At 38.7% G+C, this 22,722-nt stretch overlaps 2 protein-coding genes across 2 annotated transcripts in view; one reads left to right on the top strand and one right to left on the bottom strand.

Annotated features, from left to right (window-relative positions):
- Positions 1-12,500, top strand: part of EIF3A (eukaryotic translation initiation factor 3 subunit A) — a 38,330-nt gene extending 25,830 nt beyond the window's left edge. The window contains exons 19-22 of the mRNA XM_007429136.4: positions 4,094-5,097; positions 6,694-6,865; positions 7,958-8,145; positions 11,293-12,500. Coding sequence (XP_007429198.2) covers positions 4,094-5,097; positions 6,694-6,865; positions 7,958-8,145; positions 11,293-11,519 — 1,591 coding nt within the window. The 3' untranslated portion in view covers positions 11,520-12,500. The remainder of the gene's footprint in view (positions 1-4,093; positions 5,098-6,693; positions 6,866-7,957; positions 8,146-11,292) is intronic.
- Positions 12,501-12,775: 275 nt separating this feature from the next.
- Positions 12,776-21,783, bottom strand: NANOS1 (nanos C2HC-type zinc finger 1). The gene has a single exon (XM_088132288.1). The coding sequence runs from the start codon at positions 21,615-21,617 to the stop codon at positions 20,790-20,792; it is 828 nt and encodes a 275-aa protein (XP_087988414.1). The 5' UTR covers positions 21,618-21,783; the 3' UTR covers positions 12,776-20,789.
- Between the last annotated feature and the right edge of the window lie 939 nt (positions 21,784-22,722).

The raw sequence follows: 22,722 nt of genomic DNA, 5'->3' as shown, positions 1-22,722 counted from the left end.
TAGGCTTGTTCTATCCTAGTTGTAGGTTGGAATCATTTTTGCTAAATGTATTGCTATATTTGCACCCCTTCCTCTATAGTTTCTCTCTGTTCCTTATATTTTGTTTATGTAGTTTAATGTGTTTAATTCTCAAGATCCTAAAAAAATAGTTACTTTCTTGTCATTTTATAATCCTAATTTTCCCCTTTCTCTTTCATGTTCTATTTATGCGTTTATGTATTCATTCATTTCAGTGTTTCATTAAAAGAAATCCCTGCTCTTTCAGGAATAGGTAATTGAATTCCCATTGTAGAGGGAAAATATTTTTCCTCATAAAAACTTTAATATTCTTGCTTTTACTAGTCCAAAGTTTATGTGCCTGTTTTAGCTAGTTCTCTTGTCTGAAGAAAACAGCTGTCTGTACAAATAAGCAGAACAGCTACTTCCATTTTTTTTCCTCAGGTCAGTAATAGATAAATGAACATAGACGATTGCACTTACGAGTGCAATTTGTTAGAATAGACCTTGAGTGATTTATGCATGAGTAAGAATATTAAGTTTTGCTCTACCTGGAATACATGGTTTCCCCACTTTAATGTAATGTTCCGCTGTATTCGATGTAGGACAGCCAGATTGAGTAACAGTTTTGTTTCCCAGGCTATTAGACTTTTGAATGCTCATTAAATGTTTTTTTGTTTTTATAGAATGCAAAATGTATTCTGCTGCCAGATGGTAAAATATACATTGTATAGTTACCATGGTATTTTAAATTGTATTTAGTCAGGTTAAATTGGGAGTCGGTTGTGACGGAATTTCATTTTATTATGCACTTGGTGTGTACTGTATGGTGAAATGACAATAAAGTATCCTATCCTATCCTATCCTATCCTATCCTATCCTATCCTATCCTATCCTATCCTATCCTATCCTATCCTATCCTATCCTATCCTATCCTATCCTAATGAAAGCCATCCCCTAAATATTGTGTATTAGGTTTCTGCATATACCATATTTTTCCGACTATAAGACAATACTTTTTTCTAAAATCCTTACGCTAAAAATTGAAGGGTGTCTTATTCAAGGAAGTAAGCCGAGGAGAGAACCGTGCCTGCAAACAAGCTTCCTCCTATTGCTAGCCTCCAATCACAAGTGAAATAGCTTGTCTCTGCAAACAGACTTCCTCCAATCACGGGCCTTATGTAACTGATGTCAGCTCATGCTGAACAAACCAATTGGAGGAAGTCTGTTTGCAGAGACAAGCTATCGGCAATTTCACTCGTGATTGAATGTAATCAGTTATGCAAAAGAGCATGGAAATAGAGCTGCAGAGAGACGGTTTGGACCTCCTCCCACCAAGTGTATCAGGTAAATGTTACCTAATTACTAAATAAAAATGTGTTCTGCACTATCTTTAAAATATTGATTTCTTAATTTTGGGTTGGAAAAGTGGGGGTCGTTTTGTACATGGGGGCGTCTTATTGATGGACAAATATGGTATTCCATAGCCTATAAATAGGAAAGCCATTTTTAATCTCTTTGTCTTAACTCTCTGGGTGATTGTAGGAACCTGTTCTGACCCGTAATGAGTTAAGTAAAATATTTTGCTGCAGCTATGATTCTCTCTGATTGCCTTTATTGGGTTTTGGATTTTGGCGAGCCAGATGGGACTGAACATGAATTTTGCATCAGTGAGTTGAGATTTATGGCACTCACTTTCTCCAACATGGGGTTGGTTTCAGTTGACTTTCCAGTTAAAATCTCCTCCCCCACATCAATTTTTCTGTTGTAGTCGATTTCAGAGAGAATTGTGTGGGGAAGGTAAGTAGGACCCCAGAGGAAATGGGGTTGGAGATAGATTGCCTGTAGACAGTAGGGTCAATATAAGTCTGAAAGGCCTTCCTGGAACCCAGAAGGAAAAGAATTGGGACCCATACTGAAGATGCTGGACATGGTCCTTTTTTTTTTTTTTTTTTTTGTTCCTGCCCAGGGTAGGCAGTGTATGAGTGCTGTGTAATTTTTTTTTCCTTTTTGTTTGTATTTATCCTGATTAAAATTTCTTTTGCCTCTGGGGTAGCACAGTTGCGAGGATTGTTTGCCAGTTATTCCTATTTCCTTCCTTTGTGTAACAAAACAATTTGAGAAAACCTCTCCAAATGAAGTTGCATTCCAGCCTCTGTTGGTTATCTTTGTTTTTCTTACTGCTCTGATTTCTATAAGGTGCTGGCAGACTATTCATTTGACATTGTTTTGGTATATGCTAGCCACCTAAGAATGCCTCACCTGTTCACCAGCTGCTATCCTTCTTTGTTTTAAAGTAGAAAAGTGCTCTGGCATCCCTAGTTTTCACCATCCTGTGTCTTGCTCCTTGAGAACAGCATTGGGTACTCAGAGCAGCCTTGTCATTTTATACATTTCAGATAAGAATTCCCAAAACAAGCTTGTTCCAGTTTTGATCACATATCCTTCCTCTTTTCTGTTCAAGGCAGCCAAAATAAAGACATGTTGCTGCCAGGTAGGAGGGTGGGTGGGCAGCGCTTTCCATGAGGTCTGTGGATAAAATGAGTTAATTTGGTTGGTTATGTGCTCACCATCACCACACATATTTGCATGCTTTGTCTTTTTGTACTTCTTTGCCTTTGGAGTTGCAAATTTAGTCTTGGATCCTCCTCATCCTACATTCAGAATAAAGTATATCAGTAGGCCAAGCTCACTGATTTATGACACTTGCAATACTGGATGTTCAGTTCTTGAAATTAACTGGTATGCACATTTTCTGTAAACTTCATATCTCCTTAAATGACACATCTAGCTAAATCCTTAAAATTCTAAGAAAGTAATCTGTGAGAAATGTTTAGTTTGCTCAGCAGGAAATAATAACCAGAGAGTAGGAGGGCACAAAAGAACAAGATAAACTGAAGTATGCAGCCTACAATTTTTTAAATTATTAAACAAAACTATTCAATTAGCAGAAGATTGTAGTACTTATAAGAATATTGCTCTGCCCCCAGAGCAATTGTCCTGCATTTAACTTCATATCCCTCTGTTTTGAGTGCCATATATTTTTTCTTCTTTTTCCCTAATCATTCCACATTATCTTTCTCTTCATTTCATTGAAAAAATAGACCACTTTCTTCCTTCATCTACAGCAGTGTTTCTCAAACTCAGCAATTTTGTTTGAGAAACACTAATCTACTACAGCTTTGGCAGTGTTGTATGTCTTACTTTAGTATCTGTATGTTATTCTCCTAATATGAATGATTTCCCTTTTTATAGCTCATTTTAGTATTCATCTATTGCTGTCTTTTAGAGCGAAAGCAGGCTTTAGTGGGAGCTAGGCAGGAATTTAAATAGTAGAATGTTTGCTTCTAACTGTTACGCATTTTCAGAGTAGAATAAAACCCAAGGCAAAATTACCTGATTACTTGGAATCTGAGACAAATATAGTTACAAGTCTGTAGTTCCGTGCACATCTGGTAAATACATAACAAATCAATGTGCATAACAGAATTTCTGTTCCCATCTTTGAATATTCTAGAATACTTGATTTAGAATGCACTGGGTGATTCCTTTTTCTTCTATCAACTAGTTTATACACACGGTTGGAATTAAAATTGAGTGGCTCATTGTCATATTTGCTATTTTGTTAAGTTCACACTACATGTAATATACTTTTTTTTTATACAGAAGGCACTTTTATCTAAGAAATTTTGTTTAACCTGCATATAGATATTGATGTCTGTTTGTGGTTGCTTGCCTATAGTAAGTGTCTCATGGTACCTAGTTTTAGAAGTTCCTGTAAACTGCAGAGGGTAGGTTTGTTAATACCCCATTTCACAATAATGAAATTGAACAAATAACTTGCATTGTTTCTGTTGACAAACCAGCAAAACATGTGAGCCATAACTTTTATTGTCTCAGAAGACTAGTATGATTTTTTAAGATGCATTTTGCTATTTATACCCATCCACAGGAATTTGTGGCTTCCTAATATATGAACGCATGTGTTAAGAGCTAGTTGCTCACAGGAGTATCTTTGAGATGAGAAATCATGTGTAATTTGTAGTTATTGGGTTTTGGACATCTGAAAACAAAATTTCTGGTTTTGTTTGATTAGAGAGTGGCGTCGTGGGGAAGTACGTGATGATGAAAAAACTTTACAAAAAGACGATGTGGTTAAACATACTACACCACAAGAGGCAGGAGAGACTCCCAATGAAGCACCAGAAGATAACGTATTGAAACTTGATGAGGAAGACAAGGGTCCTAAGAAAGTCCTAGATGATGACAGAACAAGTTGGCGTTCAACTGGAGATGACAGGGGCCCCAGGCGTGGCTTGGACGACGACAGGGGCCCCAGGCGTGGCTTGGACGACGACAGGGGCCCCAGGCGTGGCTTGGACGACGACAGGGGCCCCAGGCGTGGCTTGGACGACGACAGGGGCCCCAGGCGTGGCTTGGACGACGACAGGGGCCCCAGGCGTGGCTTGGACGACGACAGGGGCCCCAGGCGTGGCTTGGACGACGACAGGGGCCCCAGGCGTGGCTTGGACGACGACAGGGGCCCCAGGCGTGGCTTGGACGACGACAGGGGCCCCAGGCGTGGCTTGGACGACGACAGGGGACCTAGGCGTGGCTTGGACGATGACAGACCAAGTTGGCGTAACATGGATGAAGACAGAGGGCCCAGGCGTGGGCTGGATGAAGACAGAGGGCCCAGGCGTGGGCTGGATGATGACAGAGGGCCCAGGCGCGGGCTGGATGATGACCGAGGGCCCAGGCGTGGGTTGGATGATGACCGACCTAGTTGGCGCAACACAGATGATGACCGAGGGCCAAGGCGTGGGCTAGATGATGATCGAGGGCCCAGGCGCGGGCTGGATGACGACCGAGGGCCCAGGCGTGGGCTGGATGATGATCGAGGGCCCAGGCGCGGGCTGGATGATGACCGGGGGCCCAGGCGCGGGCTGGATGATGATAGAATTTCAAGGCGTGATGAGGATAGGGGACCTTGGCGTAACACAGATGATGATCGAGGACCCAGACGGTTGGATGATGACAGAGGTCCTAGACGTGGAGATGATTCCAGGCCTGGACCTTGGAGACCGTTTGGTAAACCAGGTAAATGAATTCATGCAAATTGTTAACTTTTTATTATAAATGCCTGAAGAATATAAACATTTTGTTCTAAAAGTTTTTCTGTCAGATATGGATTAATCATCCATTTCCAGAAATGTATTAGCAATATAAAAATGAGAGATACAGATACTAAATATTGAAAAGTGGAGTAAGGTGTGTCCATCTTTTTTTTTTTTTTTTACACTCCTTACATTTTGGCACCTAACTGTAATAACTTGATTCCTTTACTAACCAGTAGATTTACCATAATACACTAGTTCTCAGCTGGTGGTATTCCTCTCACAGGAGGGACTAAGAAATAGTCTAGGTGGGGCACAGGGTAAGTCACTGAATTTTAATGAAATTGTAAAAACTTACCACAATCATATTACCATTTATTATTGTAAATTATATAAATATCTTTCTTGGAAAAAGTAGGCTTTTTGCATCTATTATAGTGAAAATAAAGTTCTTTGATAGATTGGTGGGACTTAAGATATGAAAGGCTAAAAACCTTTGCCTTTGTGCAGTTTTATTTTTTGACTAGTAAATGAGTGAATGAATGATTAAATGGAGGCAGTCGAAGTTCTAATATGTAATCTGATTATTGAGCACAAATATAATGGCAGATAGTCAGTGCTGACCATTATAAAATATTGCTATAGATATCTGCCCTATTAGGTGGCAGCACCTACCTTATCTTGGCTGACTTTTAAAAAGCTAAGTGGGGTTGAACCAGATTGATATGAGGAGAAAAAACCAGTAAGAAATTCCAGATCTGTGCGCTACATTGAGAAATTGAAAAAAAAAAAAGTTTTTCAAGATACCAGTGGCAAATCACTTCTGTATTGTTGTGAAGAAAATGAAAAAGAAAAGTAAGTGAACTTGCCTATTAATCAGCAGGATTTGAGTTTGACTCAGGAGTCTCTGTTGTAGATATTTAAAATCATAAAAAACTTTGGTGAACCCATCCTGGATCTTATAAAACCTGTATAAGAATACTGACATATCTGAACATTTGAGTATTTAAATTTTTAAAATTGATTTTGCGATTAACACTTTAATAATTGCTGCTTTTTATGAAAAGGTCCTATTTGCATCTGTCAACATAATGTTCTGGGCAACTTGGGAATGAGATTTTCTCAAATCTTTATGGTTAAGACCAGATGGCAGTGTCTGGCAGCTACTTATTATAGACAGACTTTATCCAGTGTAGTTAAGTGGAAAACAAATGTGGTTTTTGTTTTTAATCTGTTTGAAAGGTTTCTTACTTGTTAAACTTGTAGATAACTACCTAAATTCAGCTCTCTTCCATTGCTTTCTTATATTCATTGCTTTACCACTGAGTAGGAAAAAATGGCTTAGAACATACTTCTGGAATAAATTTTTTCTAGTTTTTCCTTATTACAGATTTGTGAGCTCCCAAAAATTAATCCTGTCAATCAAGTTCTTTTGGAAGATTGTGGGATGTGGCAAAAGACATTGCAGGGATGATGGGAAAATGGGGAACTCAGCTAGAGACACCTTGCACAAATGGAAATTCCATGTTCCTGTGTTGTTGAAATTAGCCTTAAAAAGTTGATGTTTTGCTGCTGTTAGGTGGATGGCGAGAACGAGAAAAGGCTCGAGAAGACAGCTGGGGACCTCCACGGGATTCCAGACCTTCAGAAGATCGTGAATGGGATAGAGATAAAGACCATGATGAAAATGAAAAGGAAAGAGAATTTGACAAAGACCGTGACTTTGATCGGGAAGGTTTTAGGCGTCCTAGGTTAGGCTTTACTACATTTTAACAGTGTTCGTTGATTTATTTTTTTCTTTATGAACCAGGAGGTAGTTTTGATAGATTAGTGTTGTGTCTGGTATTCTATGACAAGAAATATTGGGATATAGGAAATATATATTAGAGTATGTGAGCAATGTGTGCTTGGTGGCCATAAAAAATGGCCACGTTTTAAAAAAAATTATTTTGTTATACTGTAAGTTTTAAACAATATAGGAAAAGCATGCAGAGCATGGTTTCTTAAATTCTTTCCACTCCCTTTATAAGCAGTAGGAGGTGTCCATATGTTCTACGTAACAGAATAATATGTTGCTTTGGTATGTCTCTCTATGTGTTTGCACTTACTCCCTAGGAACTGATTAGGATGTATGCACGTTTTGCCTTTGTGTGTACTGTGACAGTCTAATCAGGGTGGTGTGTATGTGTTGTCTCTGCATGTATATAAGTACGTGTAGTTCTGTTTTCCTTTTTGTGTTGCATCCGTATATTTTTGTATATATGCACGTGCATTGTGAAGCATGAAATAAGCTTCATGCACTCTACTTTGAATTGTGACCAAGAAGGAAGGGGGCTTAGAATAGAGCGGTCACCAATATCCTACGTGACTGCCCTACTGCCTTTTTGGATTTTCTCCTGCAGTCCCCTGGCCTTATTTGGCCCATTTCAAAGTCAGTCAGTCTTTTGCTGGCTTCTCCCACCATACCTACTTTGATCATGTGACCGTGGGAAGCTGCAACCATCATAAGTGAGAGCTGGTTGCCAAGTGCCCAGGTCACGATCACATGATTGCTGGGGTGCTGGGATGGCTGGAACTTTAAGGATTAGTTGTTAAGTACCATTCGTTCAGTGCCATTGTAACTTTGAAGGATTGCTGAACAAGTGGTTATTAACCAAGGACAACCTATATTTTATTTTTTCAAAGGCATTTTAAATGCCCATTATCTTTTTTTAAAACTTGTTTTTTTCCCAGTGATAATTTGCAATGTACATGAAAATACTGATGATATAAGTCATTCTCTTGCAGATAATATTAATTGAAGGTCCTTTCTTTAGGACTGAAATAACTTTTTATAATTAAAGGGATGACACTGGCTGGAGAAGAGGACCATCTGAGGAACCCTCTAGCTGGAGGGATTCAGGACGTCGTGATGAATGGGACAGAGGTGGTCGTGACTCTAGAGATGACCGAGGTGGTCGTGATCTTCGAGATCGACGTGGTGAAGAGAGAGAAAGAAGAGGACCCCCACCGAGAACAGATCGGGATGAAGGTAGACTAATTCTCCCCAATTCTGTTATTCTTATATAAATTCTATCAGAGAAATAGTAAGGGAGGGCATTCCCATTATTAAAAATGCAGGTGGTATATATTTATTTATTTTCAAAAAAATAATTATATCGCCACCCATCTCATGGATGACTCCGGGTGGCTAACAAGTTAAAATGTAATAATGCAATAAAAATGTAATAAAAAACAGCAAGTGTAAAAACAATAGAAGTAACATAAAACAACGTAGCAGCTGAGAAACTCAGCTAACTTAGCCAAGACCAAGAAATAGGTTCACCCATAACTATCAGAGCACCAGGCTTGATGACAAAGCCAAGTTTTCAATGCCTTGCAAAAGGCCAGCAGGGTCAGGGCAAGTCTAATCTCTGGGGGAATGATGTTTCAGAGGGCAGGCGTCATGGCAGAAAAGGCTTTCTTCCTGGGCTCTGCCAGATGGCACTCTCTCATAGATGGGACCCAGAGCATACCTGTCCTGGATCTCCCAGGATGGGTAGACACCAATGGGGAGAGATGGTCCTGAAGGTGGCCCCAAGCCATGAAGGGCTTTAAAGGTAACTACCAGCACCTTGAATTATACCAGGAAGCATAGTGGTAGCCAGTGTGGCTCATGGAGCAGAGGTATCACATAACTGCCCATACCAACACATTTTGCACCAGCTGAAGCTTCCAAATACTGTTCAAGGGCAGCCCCATGTAGAACTGCAGTAAAATAAACAGGAGGTGACTATGGCATGAATGACTGTGAACAGAGTGTACAGATCATACCTCACCTCAAACTGACAGATGACCTCACCAGTAACTTTATGTAGATGTTAAACAGGAGAGGAGAAATCACCAAAACCTGTGGAACTCCACATAATGGGCTGTGGGCTGAACATCTCCTTCCCTATCAACACCAACTGGAACTGGCCTGGAGGAAGGAGGAGAACCAGCACAACACTGTGCCATCCACTCCCAACACCCAAAGCCATTCCTGAAGGATACTATGATCAACAGTATCAAAAACTGCTCAGAGGTCAAGAAGAACAAGGATGGATGCACCACCCCCATCCCACTCTTCCCAGAGGTTATCTAGAAGTGCGATCAATGCCATCTTGGTCCCATACCTGGGCCTGAATCCTGAAAGGGGTCCAGATGATCCACTTCTTCTAGATCTTTGAAGCTGCTGCATAAGCACCTTCTCCAGAAAGGGAAGGTTGGAAACTGGATGAAAATTGTCCAGTACCATTAGATCCAGCGATAGCCTCTCAAGAAGGGGGCAAACCGCCACCTCCTTAAGAGATGGTAGAACCACCCTCTCTCAAAGAGGAATTAATCACTGCCAAGATGCAACCACATGTCACCTCCAGGGAGGCCATCAGGAGGGACATGGATTTAATACAGAGGTGTCTGAGCTAACAGCTGACAGAACTCTGTCTACTTCCTCAGGCCCAACACGATGAAACTCCTCCCAAGCCAGACCGTGCCCCAGTCATCTCCACAGGACCTGCTATAAGGTCTATATAGTGCAAATCCAATCAATTTTATCTGTCAGGTATCATTACTGGAGATATTGACACTGTTTAAAACTACACTTTATGCTTTTTAAAAGTAAAACAAATATATTAAGATATTACTTCATCAGGAATCCCTTTCATTATGGAGTAGAAAATCTAGTGCTGGCTGTTTTGCAAATACTGAGTATTCCATATTGTATAAGTGACCAGGAAAAAAACCCAGGAGTTTGCTAGTACAGTTCAACAGAAGGAGATAAGGAAGAAGGGAAGAGACCAGAGAATCTCTGTATTCTGAGGAATTATGTGCCCAGTTGTTGGGGTTAAAAAGGTCATTTGCCTAGCTGCTGAATGCAAGGGTTAGGGTTAGGGGTGATCCAAGAGCTGCTGTTTGACTGTTGAGGATGTAGCCTTTCATTCAGGAGCTGAAGGTGGCTGCATAACACTCCCTGTTCCTATTTTTCCTCACAAGAGCAACCCTGTGAGGTAGTGCTGATTCCTTTCTACTGAGTAAGCCATGGTTAGGAAGAATATAAGGCCAAGGGGGATAAGTTCATTGAGTAAGTCAAAGAGGAGACCTACGTTTTGCCAGTAGTTTCAGGAATTGTCTGGGTCAGGCTTATCCCAGGCACAGCTAGAAATCTCAGTCCTCCAGATACTCAACCTTTATTCAGGAATTGGCTTCTTGACCACAAACCTTCAGACACAATCAGCTAGTTTAATTACTTTATTGTAGACTAGAATAAAGCCATGTGTACACAGAAGATCTGTGTACTGTACTACATATAAAACCCTGTGTGTGTGTGTGTATACTCCAGAATTTAAATGCTGTAGTAAACATACCTTGATTTCAACATTGCATTTGACAGATTATCCATTGTCATTATGATTGACAGGTTACTTAAGTCTGGAAGGAATGCCATCACACTTAAGTGGATACATAGCTGATTCAAAATTATAGAGTGCTCATAAGTGGGTCCTCATGAAACTGTAATGGAATGAAATATTCAGTTGGATGACATGATGTTCAGAACTGGCCTGCTTCAGTATTTTTATTAATTTTTGGATGGAGAGATGGAAAGAACACTTACAACTACTCAGATGATGCAAAATGGGGTGGGATAATTAACATGTTAGAAGACAAAAAATTCAAAATGATCTTGATGGGTTATTGAAATAGGCTGAAAATGGCAAATTTAGACGTTCATCAGGAATACTTAAATGTGGATTCATGCACAGAATCTATATATAATGGGTTGAACTTTATGATCTCAATTGTCACACCATGATTATTTTCTTCCAGTTAGTACATTAATATTTCCAGTTTTTGTAATATGTATAACCCACATTTTGAATTTGCAGTATATTCTGAAACATTGTTGGTAAAACAATATTTTATAGTCTTAAATTGTAGAGTATATTAGTTACTCTTAACAATTGAAAGTGATTACTTCGTATTCCTTAATTTTGTTCTGTGGTTCATGCTTCATTACTCTTTCTTCCTGTAATAGAAACATTACACCATAAGTTCCTCCAAGATGTTAATTCTAATCAGATTAAACTATTTGTTTTGAATTTTGATCATTATATAGCCCAGTGAACGAAATACAGCTGAAATACTGCTTTTTATTTTTCAGTGAGCTCATGGAGACGTGGTGATGACAGAAAGGAAGAACGTGAAGAACGTGAAACAGTTCGAAGGCCACCTACTGCTGCTCCTACTCCTGGTCCTTCTGTTTCCAAAGAGCGAGAAAAAGATGGTGAGAAAGAGAAGGGGCCTTGGAGAACAGAAAAAGACCGAGAATCCCTTCGTCGCACTAAAAATGAAACTGATGAAGATGGTTGGACCACTGTACGACGCTAAGTTCAAAACCAAAACATGGTTTTAATTGGTGTTTTGCATTGATTTGATAACAGATTATAATATTGGTGCTTTAAGAGTCTGAATTTGAATTCTTTAACAAAGTTTTCTAGGAATATGAAAGCATGAAACTCTTACTTGTATGCAAACTGATCATGCACAGAACTTACAACTAATAGTTGGAAATTAAATACTGGTTATCTAAAATTTCAATTGTATGTCACAGATCACTTGGTGGTAAGAATAAAAAACACAAATTCTATAGGTATCTTTGAGTGGCATGTACATCTCAGTCAAAAACAAATCTGATTTTTATGTTAACTAACCTTACACCTTAAAATGGATATGGCCTGCAAAGCATATGTTTAAAACAATGTTTCTGGATCCATAAACAAGTGACTTTGTAAGGCTGTACAGTCTAAAATTGGTATTTTGATGGCAGAGGCTATTGCTGGTGGTATTATTGGATTCAGTATGTTTTAATTTGATTTATATAGAATAAATGTCATGGGTCTTTTAGCTATGCTGGGATTTTTTTTTTTTTGGTAGATTCTACTTGAATGCACAGTCTTATCAAGCCATTTTGCAGTCTTTACTTTCACAATGAGTGCCACAGTAGTATCGAAACAACAGGCTTTTAAAATTGAAAGCATTTGAGTAATCTTATTGCTGAGCATTTTTGTTCCTTGCTGTGTATAGACACTGCTCTTTCTGGTATTGGTAATCTCTGCCTTTTGAAACATTTATATAGTGTCATTTCATATACATGATCTGGAGGAACCACTCACTCCTCCTTTTCTTCTGAATTTCTTGTCTTCAGGGTAAGTGCTTTACCTTTAAACCAAGTGCTTTGTAGTAAGAGTGGGTTGACTTCAATTTGGGGCTGAAGTAGCAATGTTAGTGATTGTTTTTAATTGAAGCCAACACAGGACTTGCTGCTATGTGTTAACTTCAATGATAAATAAACTTAAAAAACTAACCTGGTATTTTGTTGTGGCTTCTTAATTGATGTTGCATATTTGCATAATCTTTCCTCTAACATATTTGAGGAACTAGTCTGATGTAGAAAGTTATATATCTATTCTTCTAGCTGCCTTTTACCCAGTGAATAAATATCCTTTTTAAATAGTTGAGTGGTTGTTGGATAGAGAGTGCAAATAAATTCAAACACCAAAAACTTGAGAATTCAGTAAAAATTAATGCAAGTGTCTTTTTCATATTCTCAATTTCATTTTAATTGAAATAAGTGTAGACTTCTTGGTTGTCCTTCTCTTAATTTATATCACTGAAGTATTATGTTTTGAGACAGGAATGCCATTTTGCATTGTTAGATATAAGTTTAGGGACCTTATATAGCTATGATAGACATCAAGAAACTTTTTTCCTTTTTGTTCCCAATGTCTCCTGCATTTGTAAAAAAAAAACTCCAAATTTCCTTTGGGAGGAATAAATTTGTGTTTGTAAATTAAATGCCAGTAAATTGCATTGCACTTATGTCAATACAAACATAGTAGGCTTTTATGTAAACATGGTGATTGGATGAAAGATTCAGTAATGAAAACTGTTACCTGAAAAATAGACCACTGGCAATGTTAACATTTGTCCAGTTTGCTAATAGCATTATGTTTTATCCCAGGAGTTTGAGTGATACATTTGGAATTACACTCCAAGAATCAGGACAAAATCTAAATTAATTTAATTTAATCAAGTTAATAAAGATAGTTACTATCTTTAGAGTTATTTTTTCTGCTTGGATTCTACTGTAGCTCCAATGTGAACCAGCTCGGGGAAAAAAAGCCTGAAGAAAGAGCCAGAATAGATCCTCAAGTGAGGATCACAGAGAACAGTTAAATGCTTGGTTAGATATTACACTTCATTGCACAAAACCTGTAAAAATGCTATCTTGTTAAATGGCTACCTTTTGAGCATGTCTCACTTTTCTGGGGAATTCGGAAACAATCTGGATGAATATTGGATTTTTAAGATAAACAAGAGTTCATTTGGACAAAAAAATGGTTTTGCACAAATATGAAACAATTACAATAGTGGTATAAAACAACAAAATACAGTGAAATGTAATTTTGACTGAACATGACCTGATTGAGCTAAAAACTACTGAATCAATTAGAAAAGTCAGTTATTACATGCAATCTCAAAATGTTGAATCTCATTAGAAACAATAAATGAAATGCTGTGTTTTTTTCTCCTAAAAGCAGTACTGCTGACAAATTCTCATCTGTCAGTCGAGTTTAGCACCTAACTGTCACAGAAAGGTCATAAGTAAGTTATCCTGATGTTGTCTTCTGCTAATGAGCAATATTATATTTATTTAGCAGAATTTCTGTGCCACCTAATCATAAGATTCTGGATGGCTTACATAAAAACACTATAGGAAGAATCACAAAAACACTGGAGGTGATTTGGTAATAAGCTCACCCACTATTTCCGAATTTTAATAATTGATAATGACTCAAAACAATCCTTTTTAAGTAATATATCATACTCTATAAACTGGGATGGCATACATTCTAGTACCTTGGAAAAATGTTCCTGCTCTGAAATAACAGTACCTACCTAGATTATAAATATTAGTGGTTATTTTGTTTTCAGGCATAGAAGTGATTAGTGCTGTCTCTTCCCTTGTGAAAGTAAAGTTAAAGCATTCAGAATGCAGAAGTCTTGGTAAAGAGATAATTAGCTCAAGTGACCAAAAGATATGTAACTGAGTGACAACCTGTGTATAAATCCACACAATGAATTATTAGAGTGAAATATGAAACTGCTATATATGTATGATGGATGTTTTAGCAATTTGTTTGGTATCTAATGTCCTTATTCATTGACAATAGCTTTAAAAAAAGATAAAAACCTGCCTACTTGAGCTTAACTCCAGTGACCACATGGGTACATCCATGGAGTTTTCTTGGCAACTGTAAAAAGCAGTTTACTACTGCTTTCTTCCTAGATTTCTCTGATGGGCTCTTATCCAAGTACTGGAGAAGCCTGATCCTGCTTAGCTTTTAAGTCCAGAGAAGTTTAGCCAAATGCTGTCACCTGGCAAGTGAAATGTTATTTCATCAAGATAGAAGAGTTTTCATTCCACAACTGTAGATATGAAATGAAGCTGCCAACATTTTGGTAATACTGAAGCAAAACAGGATGAGAGCAAAACAAAATGTTATGTTTTGCTTTTGGGAATTTTACAGACTCTAAATATAGTTCTTGTACCCTTTATGTCTTTGCTGCACCAAATCAGATGCAAAGTTATTTGAATATTTGGAGATGTTGACAAGCTGCCATGATTGCTGATGATGTTTTGAGAAGGCAGTCACTTACACTTGTCTAGAGTAAGCAAGTAGTTTTTTTTATATCTACTTGTTGAAATGTTTCATACATAACTCTAGTGCTGTGTAGTGATATAAATGTATTTAGTCTCTCCCATTACTTGTTTCTGCTCTTTGAGCTTCCCTACCATGGGTAGAAAAATAGGTTAACAACATGAAGTGCTATAAAGCTCCCATCTCACCTCCATATAACAAGGAATCCCTTCACTATTGAAAACATAATTAGCGACGTTTCATCCTAGTTTTTGAAAAAATTACTGACTGTACAGGAGTACGTTATAAAAATCCTGCAGTAGCAAAACAATTATGATAGAGCAAATACAAAATGAAGCCAATCAAACATTCCGCCTGTTTTCTTATCAGAGTGTAATATATACCTGGAATGATGTTTCTTTGTATCCTTAGGCAAGCAACCATCAAACTTCCTTCAGGTGGGTCAAAGAATTTTAAGACACTTTCTTCCAGAAAAATGCCTTTATTTGTCCCTATGACACTGTTTCTTACTTGTAACACAATGATAAACTTTATTGGTGATTATGAATTCTCCCAAGTATGCAAAAATTAGATTCACCAAATGTTCACATACTTTATTGTTCAGACTGTGTAAACAATTTTAGTTTGAGGTGTCTGTTTCTATTCTTCTTGTATCTGAGAGCAAAATTATTTTCAGAAATGATTCCTATAAGCCTCTGGTCTGAAAACAAAATGGTTTGTCCTGACAATTTTAGGACCATTTCTAATGGTTTCTGTTACACTCAAATTTATAACAGGACACCAAGAGTGTGCTTTTAAGTTATCCAAAAAAGCTGATATACATGTTAATATGTAGTATCCAAATAGCATTTTTCTGAGACTTATATAGGAAACTCTAAGGGAACATATTTTATGCCCACACACCCAAGTCCACTTTCATATGCATTTTATTGTGCACCTGGCAAACTCAAGCATTTTGAACTGGGCTTTGGGTTGTATAACATAATTAAACTCTTTTATTCATCGATAAATTCTTTGTGTTACAAAAATGAGCTTCCATACCACTTGCTCAGTAGATGAATGGGACAAACACATGAACAAACTAACATGGATATTTCTCTCTCAACTAATTTAACCTTAATCTTAAAATATTAAATGCACAGTCCCATTTATTTGAGTAAAAATTACTTTCAAGGAATTATGCTAAGAATATAAGATGCTAAATCTCCATTCTGGGGTAATGTTTCAATTACTAAGTTGATGTACAGATTTCAGTAGTTGAGAAAAAAAAAAACATTGTCAGTTGCAACTTGATAAAAATTGCTTATTTTTACAGATGTAGGATAGAAATATGTGTTTTGCTACATTACAGAAATAGATGCATCTCAATCAACTTTTATAACTTTAATATATTGCACAAACCTTAAAAACATGTGCTCTACATACATGTCTACCTAGAAGTCAGTACAACTTAACTGTTGTGGAAGGCTTAATATCTTTGTTTCATTTAAAGTCAAATTTTTGAAACAAATAAAAGCAATCTTCCCCTAAACCAGAAAACAGCTTCCAAGGCCTATTAACCATGTCCCCAAACTTGGCTTGCATTCTATCAGTGCCTCTTCCAACAAAACCAAGTATGAAGATCGAATGCACTTTTTTGTCAGATTCCTCCTGGCTGTAAATTGTTTTAAGACAGTTTAATTATTTCATTTGTACAAGTCAGGACTGCAGACTCCCAATGATTTCTCTTTTACTAATTCTGTAACACTATTAGGGGAATCAAGCCTATTAAATATAGTAGGTCTTATTTTAAGGACCTGATAATAAGTTCCTAAACAAAGTTTTTATTCCCAGTGTTCTAAACTCATATTTACAAACCTTATCTTCTTAAAAGTACTGCACATCTTTCAGTGTTTTATTATTGAAGGGCAAATATGCAAAGCAGGCTTGCAATAGGAATACCACTGAAGAGCCTGCAGGTGCCTTCATACACATAGACTGAGAATTCATTCTAAAAAAAACCTTAAAAACTTAAAATTATACATGGGGAGGGAAGTAAGGCAGGAAAAGTTTGAAACATCTATTTAAAACAAAGGTTATATGGTCCCTCTTCCTTTTGCAAGGAAATATACAAAGCCTTCACCACCCTTGTAGTTTGGTTGTATGCCATCTTCTAAGTCTCCATGAAAACAAAAACAATGAAAAGCAACAATAATCCATCTCTGTAAATAATGCAACTGAATTCAACATAAAGATGCTCATTCACTCAAAAATTCCCAGTTTTAGAAACATGCAGCTGTATTCATAGAATTGCCAGGCCATTATTTGCATATACTTTGCTTATTAAATGACCAAAACTGGTTGGATTCACACAACATGCTAACTCGCAAGCAGTATTTAGCCATAGGTTTTTCTGAGAGCCTATCCCCAGTCTGCTTTCTTATTTTAAAGAAACATTCTATCAATAAACTAGCCTTCCCCTGCTGGTGCTTTCATGTGTGGTCTTTAATGCCCAGAATTCTTGACAATGTCTACACATCTAGAGGGCACCAGACTGTAATTTTTTAGTTGCTTTAAAATAATTGAAGATAATGAGAATTGTAGGACACATAGTTGGGGGAAACTTGCAAAATTGTTCTAACAGTTGCTGCATAGGATTATAAAGAGCATTCATCTTCAAGAAAGCGTTATCCTGTATGAGCTAACTCTCTACTCTGAAATGGTTAGCACAGGACTTCCAGAGGAAGAATGGCGGACTGAAGTTCGCGGAGCCGACGACTGCAGCGAAGAGCCGGTGAGCAGACTAGCTCTTTGAACCTCTCTGGATAAAGGAGAGGACTAGAGATTGCCCACAAGTGCTCCAGACAGTTGCTTCTCGTGAGGAGACTGCAAGACAGCAGTCTCTGGTGGGTTTTGAGGACTGGGAGAGAAATTGCTTATTAACTATTTTTCAGCTATTAGAAACCTTTGGAGCGACAAATCTGAAAATTACAGGTGAGTCTGTTATCATTCCTTTATGAAAGAAAAATGTAACTAAAAACTTAAGAACTAAAAATTTTTTTTAAAAAAAAATAAACATCAAAAGCTTGATGATTTTAGAAAGCTACAAATGGACTAAGGGTCCAGATAAATTTGAAGTGAGATTTCGGAATTAATAATAAAGAAGCCTTCCTGTGGGAAAATGCTTTTGTTTTGATTTTTTTTTAAATAAGATTTTAAAAATTAGACACTAGAGGGAACTAAAGATTTCAATTAAAGGAGAACAACATATAAACTTTACAACAGTACAGAATGGTGCAAAATACTCTTACCACTAGAAATATTGAAGGATATTTTCAAAAAATGGACTAAAAAATTAGTAATAGTGTCTGCCTCTATGTATAGACTGTCTAAAGATGTTATGGAAGAGGAACAAGCTTTACCTGACAAGACAGACTGAATTGAAACCGGATTTACAAATGACAGGCTACAAGCATGACATGGAAAAAGATGTTACACTGGACATACAAAAGAAACTGGCTGATGGTTTAATAATTAAAAGGGACATACAAACAACCAAAAGAGTGACCTGGATAATTTTTCTATATTGGATTTACAAAAGAAACATGTTACAGCTTTGAAGAATTTTGTGAGAAGGGAAAGAAAAAATGAAAACAACTCAAGTTCTACAACAGTATTTGAATGGACTAAAGTTTAAGATTGTTAGAAGTAAAAGGAAGGAATATAAAGTTGGTTTATTTGATCAAGGTTAAAATAAATTTGTTATTTTTGGTAACCCTTAATGGACTTTTGTGGACACCAGAACTTAAACAAGGATGCTTTAAGGATTTGTTTATAGATAAGAGATGAGATATGGGAAGAAGAGATCATTTGTTGTAAATTAGGAGATGAAAAGTTACTAAAATTGTTTTTACTTGTGATGAGGGTTGGGAGTTCTTTATGTATTGCTTTTTTTAAAATTCTTTTTCTATTCTTTTTATTCCATATGCCTTTTCCTATTTTTTCCCCTTTGCACCTTTTACTCCTATTTTTCCTATCTTTCTTTTAGTTTATAATTACAATCGTAAAAACTAATACAATCTTTAATTACTTGGAAAAAAATAGAATGGTTAGCACAGAAAACAGATCAGCCTTTACTTGGTACTCTTCAGTGGAATTCTCTGTAGTTTGGAACTCCTACAGAGATTTCAGGTAGCACTTAATATAAACCTGCTAAAATATTTTTGAAGTGTACCAATCTCCTCCTGTGCTGTGTGATTATATATATGTAAAGTAAGCAATAAACAATTTGTTTGAATAACTAACAAGTGCTGCTGTTAGTTTTTCAGCACTAGTTTCAACCTTATTACCAACATGTAACTTGTTAAAAATATGGTATGCTACTCTTACTGTATGTGAAAAACTAAAACATAAAATAGCATAATTAGTAGGCATTAACTATACCTGTTGTGGAAAAAACTTTGGAAGGTTTGAAACATTTTGGCTTTCATGGTGGAAACCAGTATCAAACTACATTGAGGGGGGGAATGAAAAAGAGTATAAAGTTTGAAACAGTTGTAACCGTCTTTACCACTACAAGTACCATTTGTGGATTTATATCTGATTTACACATTTCTCAAGTTACAAATAATACATTTTTTTTGGTAATTAGTTGCAAAGGCATTGATTAGGGAGACAACTAATCTGCCCTTTCCCCCCAATTATACAGGGATGTTTTTGCTGATTCCTTGCTTTTATGGAATGAATTTTTTGACTTAAGCTGCCATTCTGATACTATCCAGCTTACACTGTAGGATAAGAACTCTGTCTATGTGGCATGCAGCTCATAAAAGCTTATACCTTTTAATAAAATTTGTTAGAAAAGGCACTATCATAATCTATCATTAAAAGGCATAAACTACCAGACTGATTTTTTTGCCATCCAGCTTACAACTCCCAGGCCAGGTACACATATTTGTAGTCTAACACACTGGGGGTGGGGGGAGGGTGGAGAATGAGAGCAAGGCCCGTCTTGGGGGAGCAAAACTGTACTGTGGAAGTGATGGTGGAGAAAAGTCAGGAACAAAGAATAGAAGTAAAGGTGTCACAAAGATCAATCAGGTTGTCTCAATTGGGCCAACTGGAGATAACTGGTATTTGGAAAAAAAAATACAAAAGAATGAGGCAATGGATGAAACCTCAAAGCATGCAGGTGCTTGAAACAGAGGTTAAGAGGTGACTTCTAAACTATAAAACTTATAAGCATACAAACAGTGGAGCCCCTTTTTATAATCAAAACATTGCTTGAAGACAATGAAGACAGCAAAGGAAGCAAATGCCGATTCAACACATTTAATAAGTGACCTTTCCAACCTTGCCTTGTAACCATTGTAGGACCAGCCAAACAGCTCCTTAAAAATTATTTGAATGGTACATGTTATCACTGAAAGTTGTGTTATGCTGCCTTTTTCAGACATGTTTAAAGATAGTCTTTTCTTTATTCAAGAGTGCTCCCTTTCCAGCCAAGAATATTTAACAAAGCTACAGCAAATAGAGCATATGCCTACGAGAGATCCTTAGTCCCATTTAAAAATTAGGTAAGTTTCACAATAAACAAATACAGTACCTCTAAACGGTATGTTATCATTCTTAGAGTTAATTCAGAGGCCAGACTCCCTGGCTACTACATATACAAACTAGAAACTATACTCAATTATTTGATACATAAATCAAGAACATCTCTCTCTGTACATTCTACGTCTTCATATTTAAATATATTAAGAAACATTTGAGTACAATCATTGTTTTAAAAAAACCAAAGGGAATGCCTTTTTATATCCCTGTAGAGGGCACACGCGCGCAAGAGAACAGAAAGAGAAGAACGAATCGTAGCGGGTTTTTCCCCTCGATCCGATGCTTTTGATCCGCAGTCCCGTCTCGACAAACACCGACGCGCCCGAGGCTTGAGAAGCGCCCCCTAGCGGAGCTTCTTGCCCAGAATGTGCCGGGCGTTTTTGAGCGGTTGTTTGGGGGCGCTGCCGTGCATTTTGGACAAGGGGCAATACTTGATCGTGTGCGCGTTGTCCCCACTGGCTCCGCAGAGAGGGCATGTGTACCGCCTCAGCACCGGGCATAGGACTCTGCCGTCGGGTCCCTTAAGGATGTGCGTGGTGTAGAGGGCCACGGCTTCCTTATTATTCCGGCAGAAAACACAGACTTGCAATTCCGGCTTGAGCAGCCTGGAGGCGCTTTTCTGGGGAGCCTGGAGCCGACCATCGACCACCAGGCGGCCGCCCCAAGCGTGAGGCGAGCGATCTCTTTCCAGATGGTCAGGGGAGCAGTTGAACACAACCGAGGCCGGGCTGGATCTGCCAGAGAAGGGGCTAAAATCGGCGAAACGCTCCTCCAGCAGGCTTTCGCTAGGGTTAAGGTGGTGATGGCTGCACAAGTCAAAATCGTGCAAATCCAGGGAGCTCTCGAAATAAGGGGCTCCCACTTCGTCGTCGTCGTCGTCGTCTTCCTCCTCCTCCTCCTCCTCCTCTTCCTCTTCGCCTTCCTCGGTCGCCGGGACCTGCTGCACGGCCGCCGCCACCACCACGGAGGGGGATCCGGTCCTAAAGCCCTTCTCCTGGCTCACCGCCTTGGTAATCAGAGTGGCCAGCCCCAGGTAATCATTCCACGAGTTAAACGCGTTCCCATAGGCGCTGTGGCTCTTACTCGCGTACCTGCCGGCTCCTTGCAAAAACTCCACCGGCTGATGGTGATGATGGTGCTTCTCCAGCTTGCTGGGGTGGAAAGCCTCCATCACAGAACGACGAACCCAGCCGCCCGCGCGCCCGCCCGAAACGATTCCTCGCTTTTCGCAGGCGAACGCCGGCACCAACCCCGCGAAGAGCGAGCGAGCCGCTCACCAAAACAACAGCTTAAAACTCCTCCTTCTCTTCTGCGAAGCTTTTGGTGCTTGCAGCTGCTGAAATAGAGGGGAGGGGAGCTGGAGGGACAGAGGAGGCGCAATCCTGATGCTGCGCTCTAATTGGCTAGCAGCCAAAGCTGTCCCACCTTCGCTGCCTATTATTGGCTGATGGGGGGGAGTACCCTTTTTCATCTCTGCCAACGGGGCGTAGACGTTAGTGATCCTGCTCGCTACTTTAACTCGGAGCAGGTAGGTGGCCCACAAAGGTTTGAGACTGAGCGAGTCTTTCTTTTCCCGTAGTAATATTGGAATTAGCCCTGGAATCTGTTCAGAGTGAAAGCTCATTCAGTAATTTTCAGTACAAAGTCTGTTTTTGCTGCACTGGCAGACTCCAGGTGTGGTAAATTAGAACACCCAACGTGATAAATCAAGTTGGCTTCAGTTGTGGGAGCTTTACCCCAGCAGGCTTAAAAAGTCTGCTCTAGAATTTTTAGAAGGGGGGGGGTATTGCAGTCTTGGGCATGTATACAAAGATACAACCAAGATGCTGGCCTTCTTCAGTGTCCTCCATATGCTGCGCAGAGCTCCTGATTTCCTCTGTGCGTGTGCTTGGAAAGCAGGTGGGGGTGGAATCGCTGTGTGTTGTGCAGAAGATGTGTATGGTTTGCAGGGATCACGCCTATGCGCTCAGAAATGTTGGTTCCAGAACTGTATTTACTCTTATCAAACTGCCATCTTGCCATATGCCAAGCCACAAAAACAACCTCAAACAGTGATTGACTTTTGTTTTGCCTTCTAATCAGTCTCATTCCTTTCCTACACAGCTGTATCATATACTGGTGGGATGGTGAAGACCAGAAAGATGCTGGCCATCTGCTCTGGAGAACTGGATATATGGGCCATTTGATTGGCTGCCTCCATGCATCTTTTCTTCTCTGGCAGTACCTAACTCTCTCTGAAGGCACAGCCAGATGGCCACATCAAAGTGCTTTCCTCC

This window comes from Python bivittatus, unplaced genomic scaffold, assembly GCF_059951505.1.
Source record: "Python bivittatus isolate LINGU-HERP-01145 unplaced genomic scaffold, Pbiv_v1 ctg000980_np1212, whole genome shotgun sequence".
Classification (NCBI taxonomy): domain Eukaryota; kingdom Metazoa; phylum Chordata; class Lepidosauria; order Squamata; family Pythonidae; genus Python; species Python bivittatus.
This window is presented reverse-complemented; position numbering and strand designations above follow the sequence as displayed.

Coding starts and splice junctions, on each gene's coding strand:
- NANOS1 (XM_088132288.1), bottom strand. CDS start 21,617: ATGGAGGCTTTCCACCCCAGCAAGCTGGAGAAGCACCATCATCACCAT.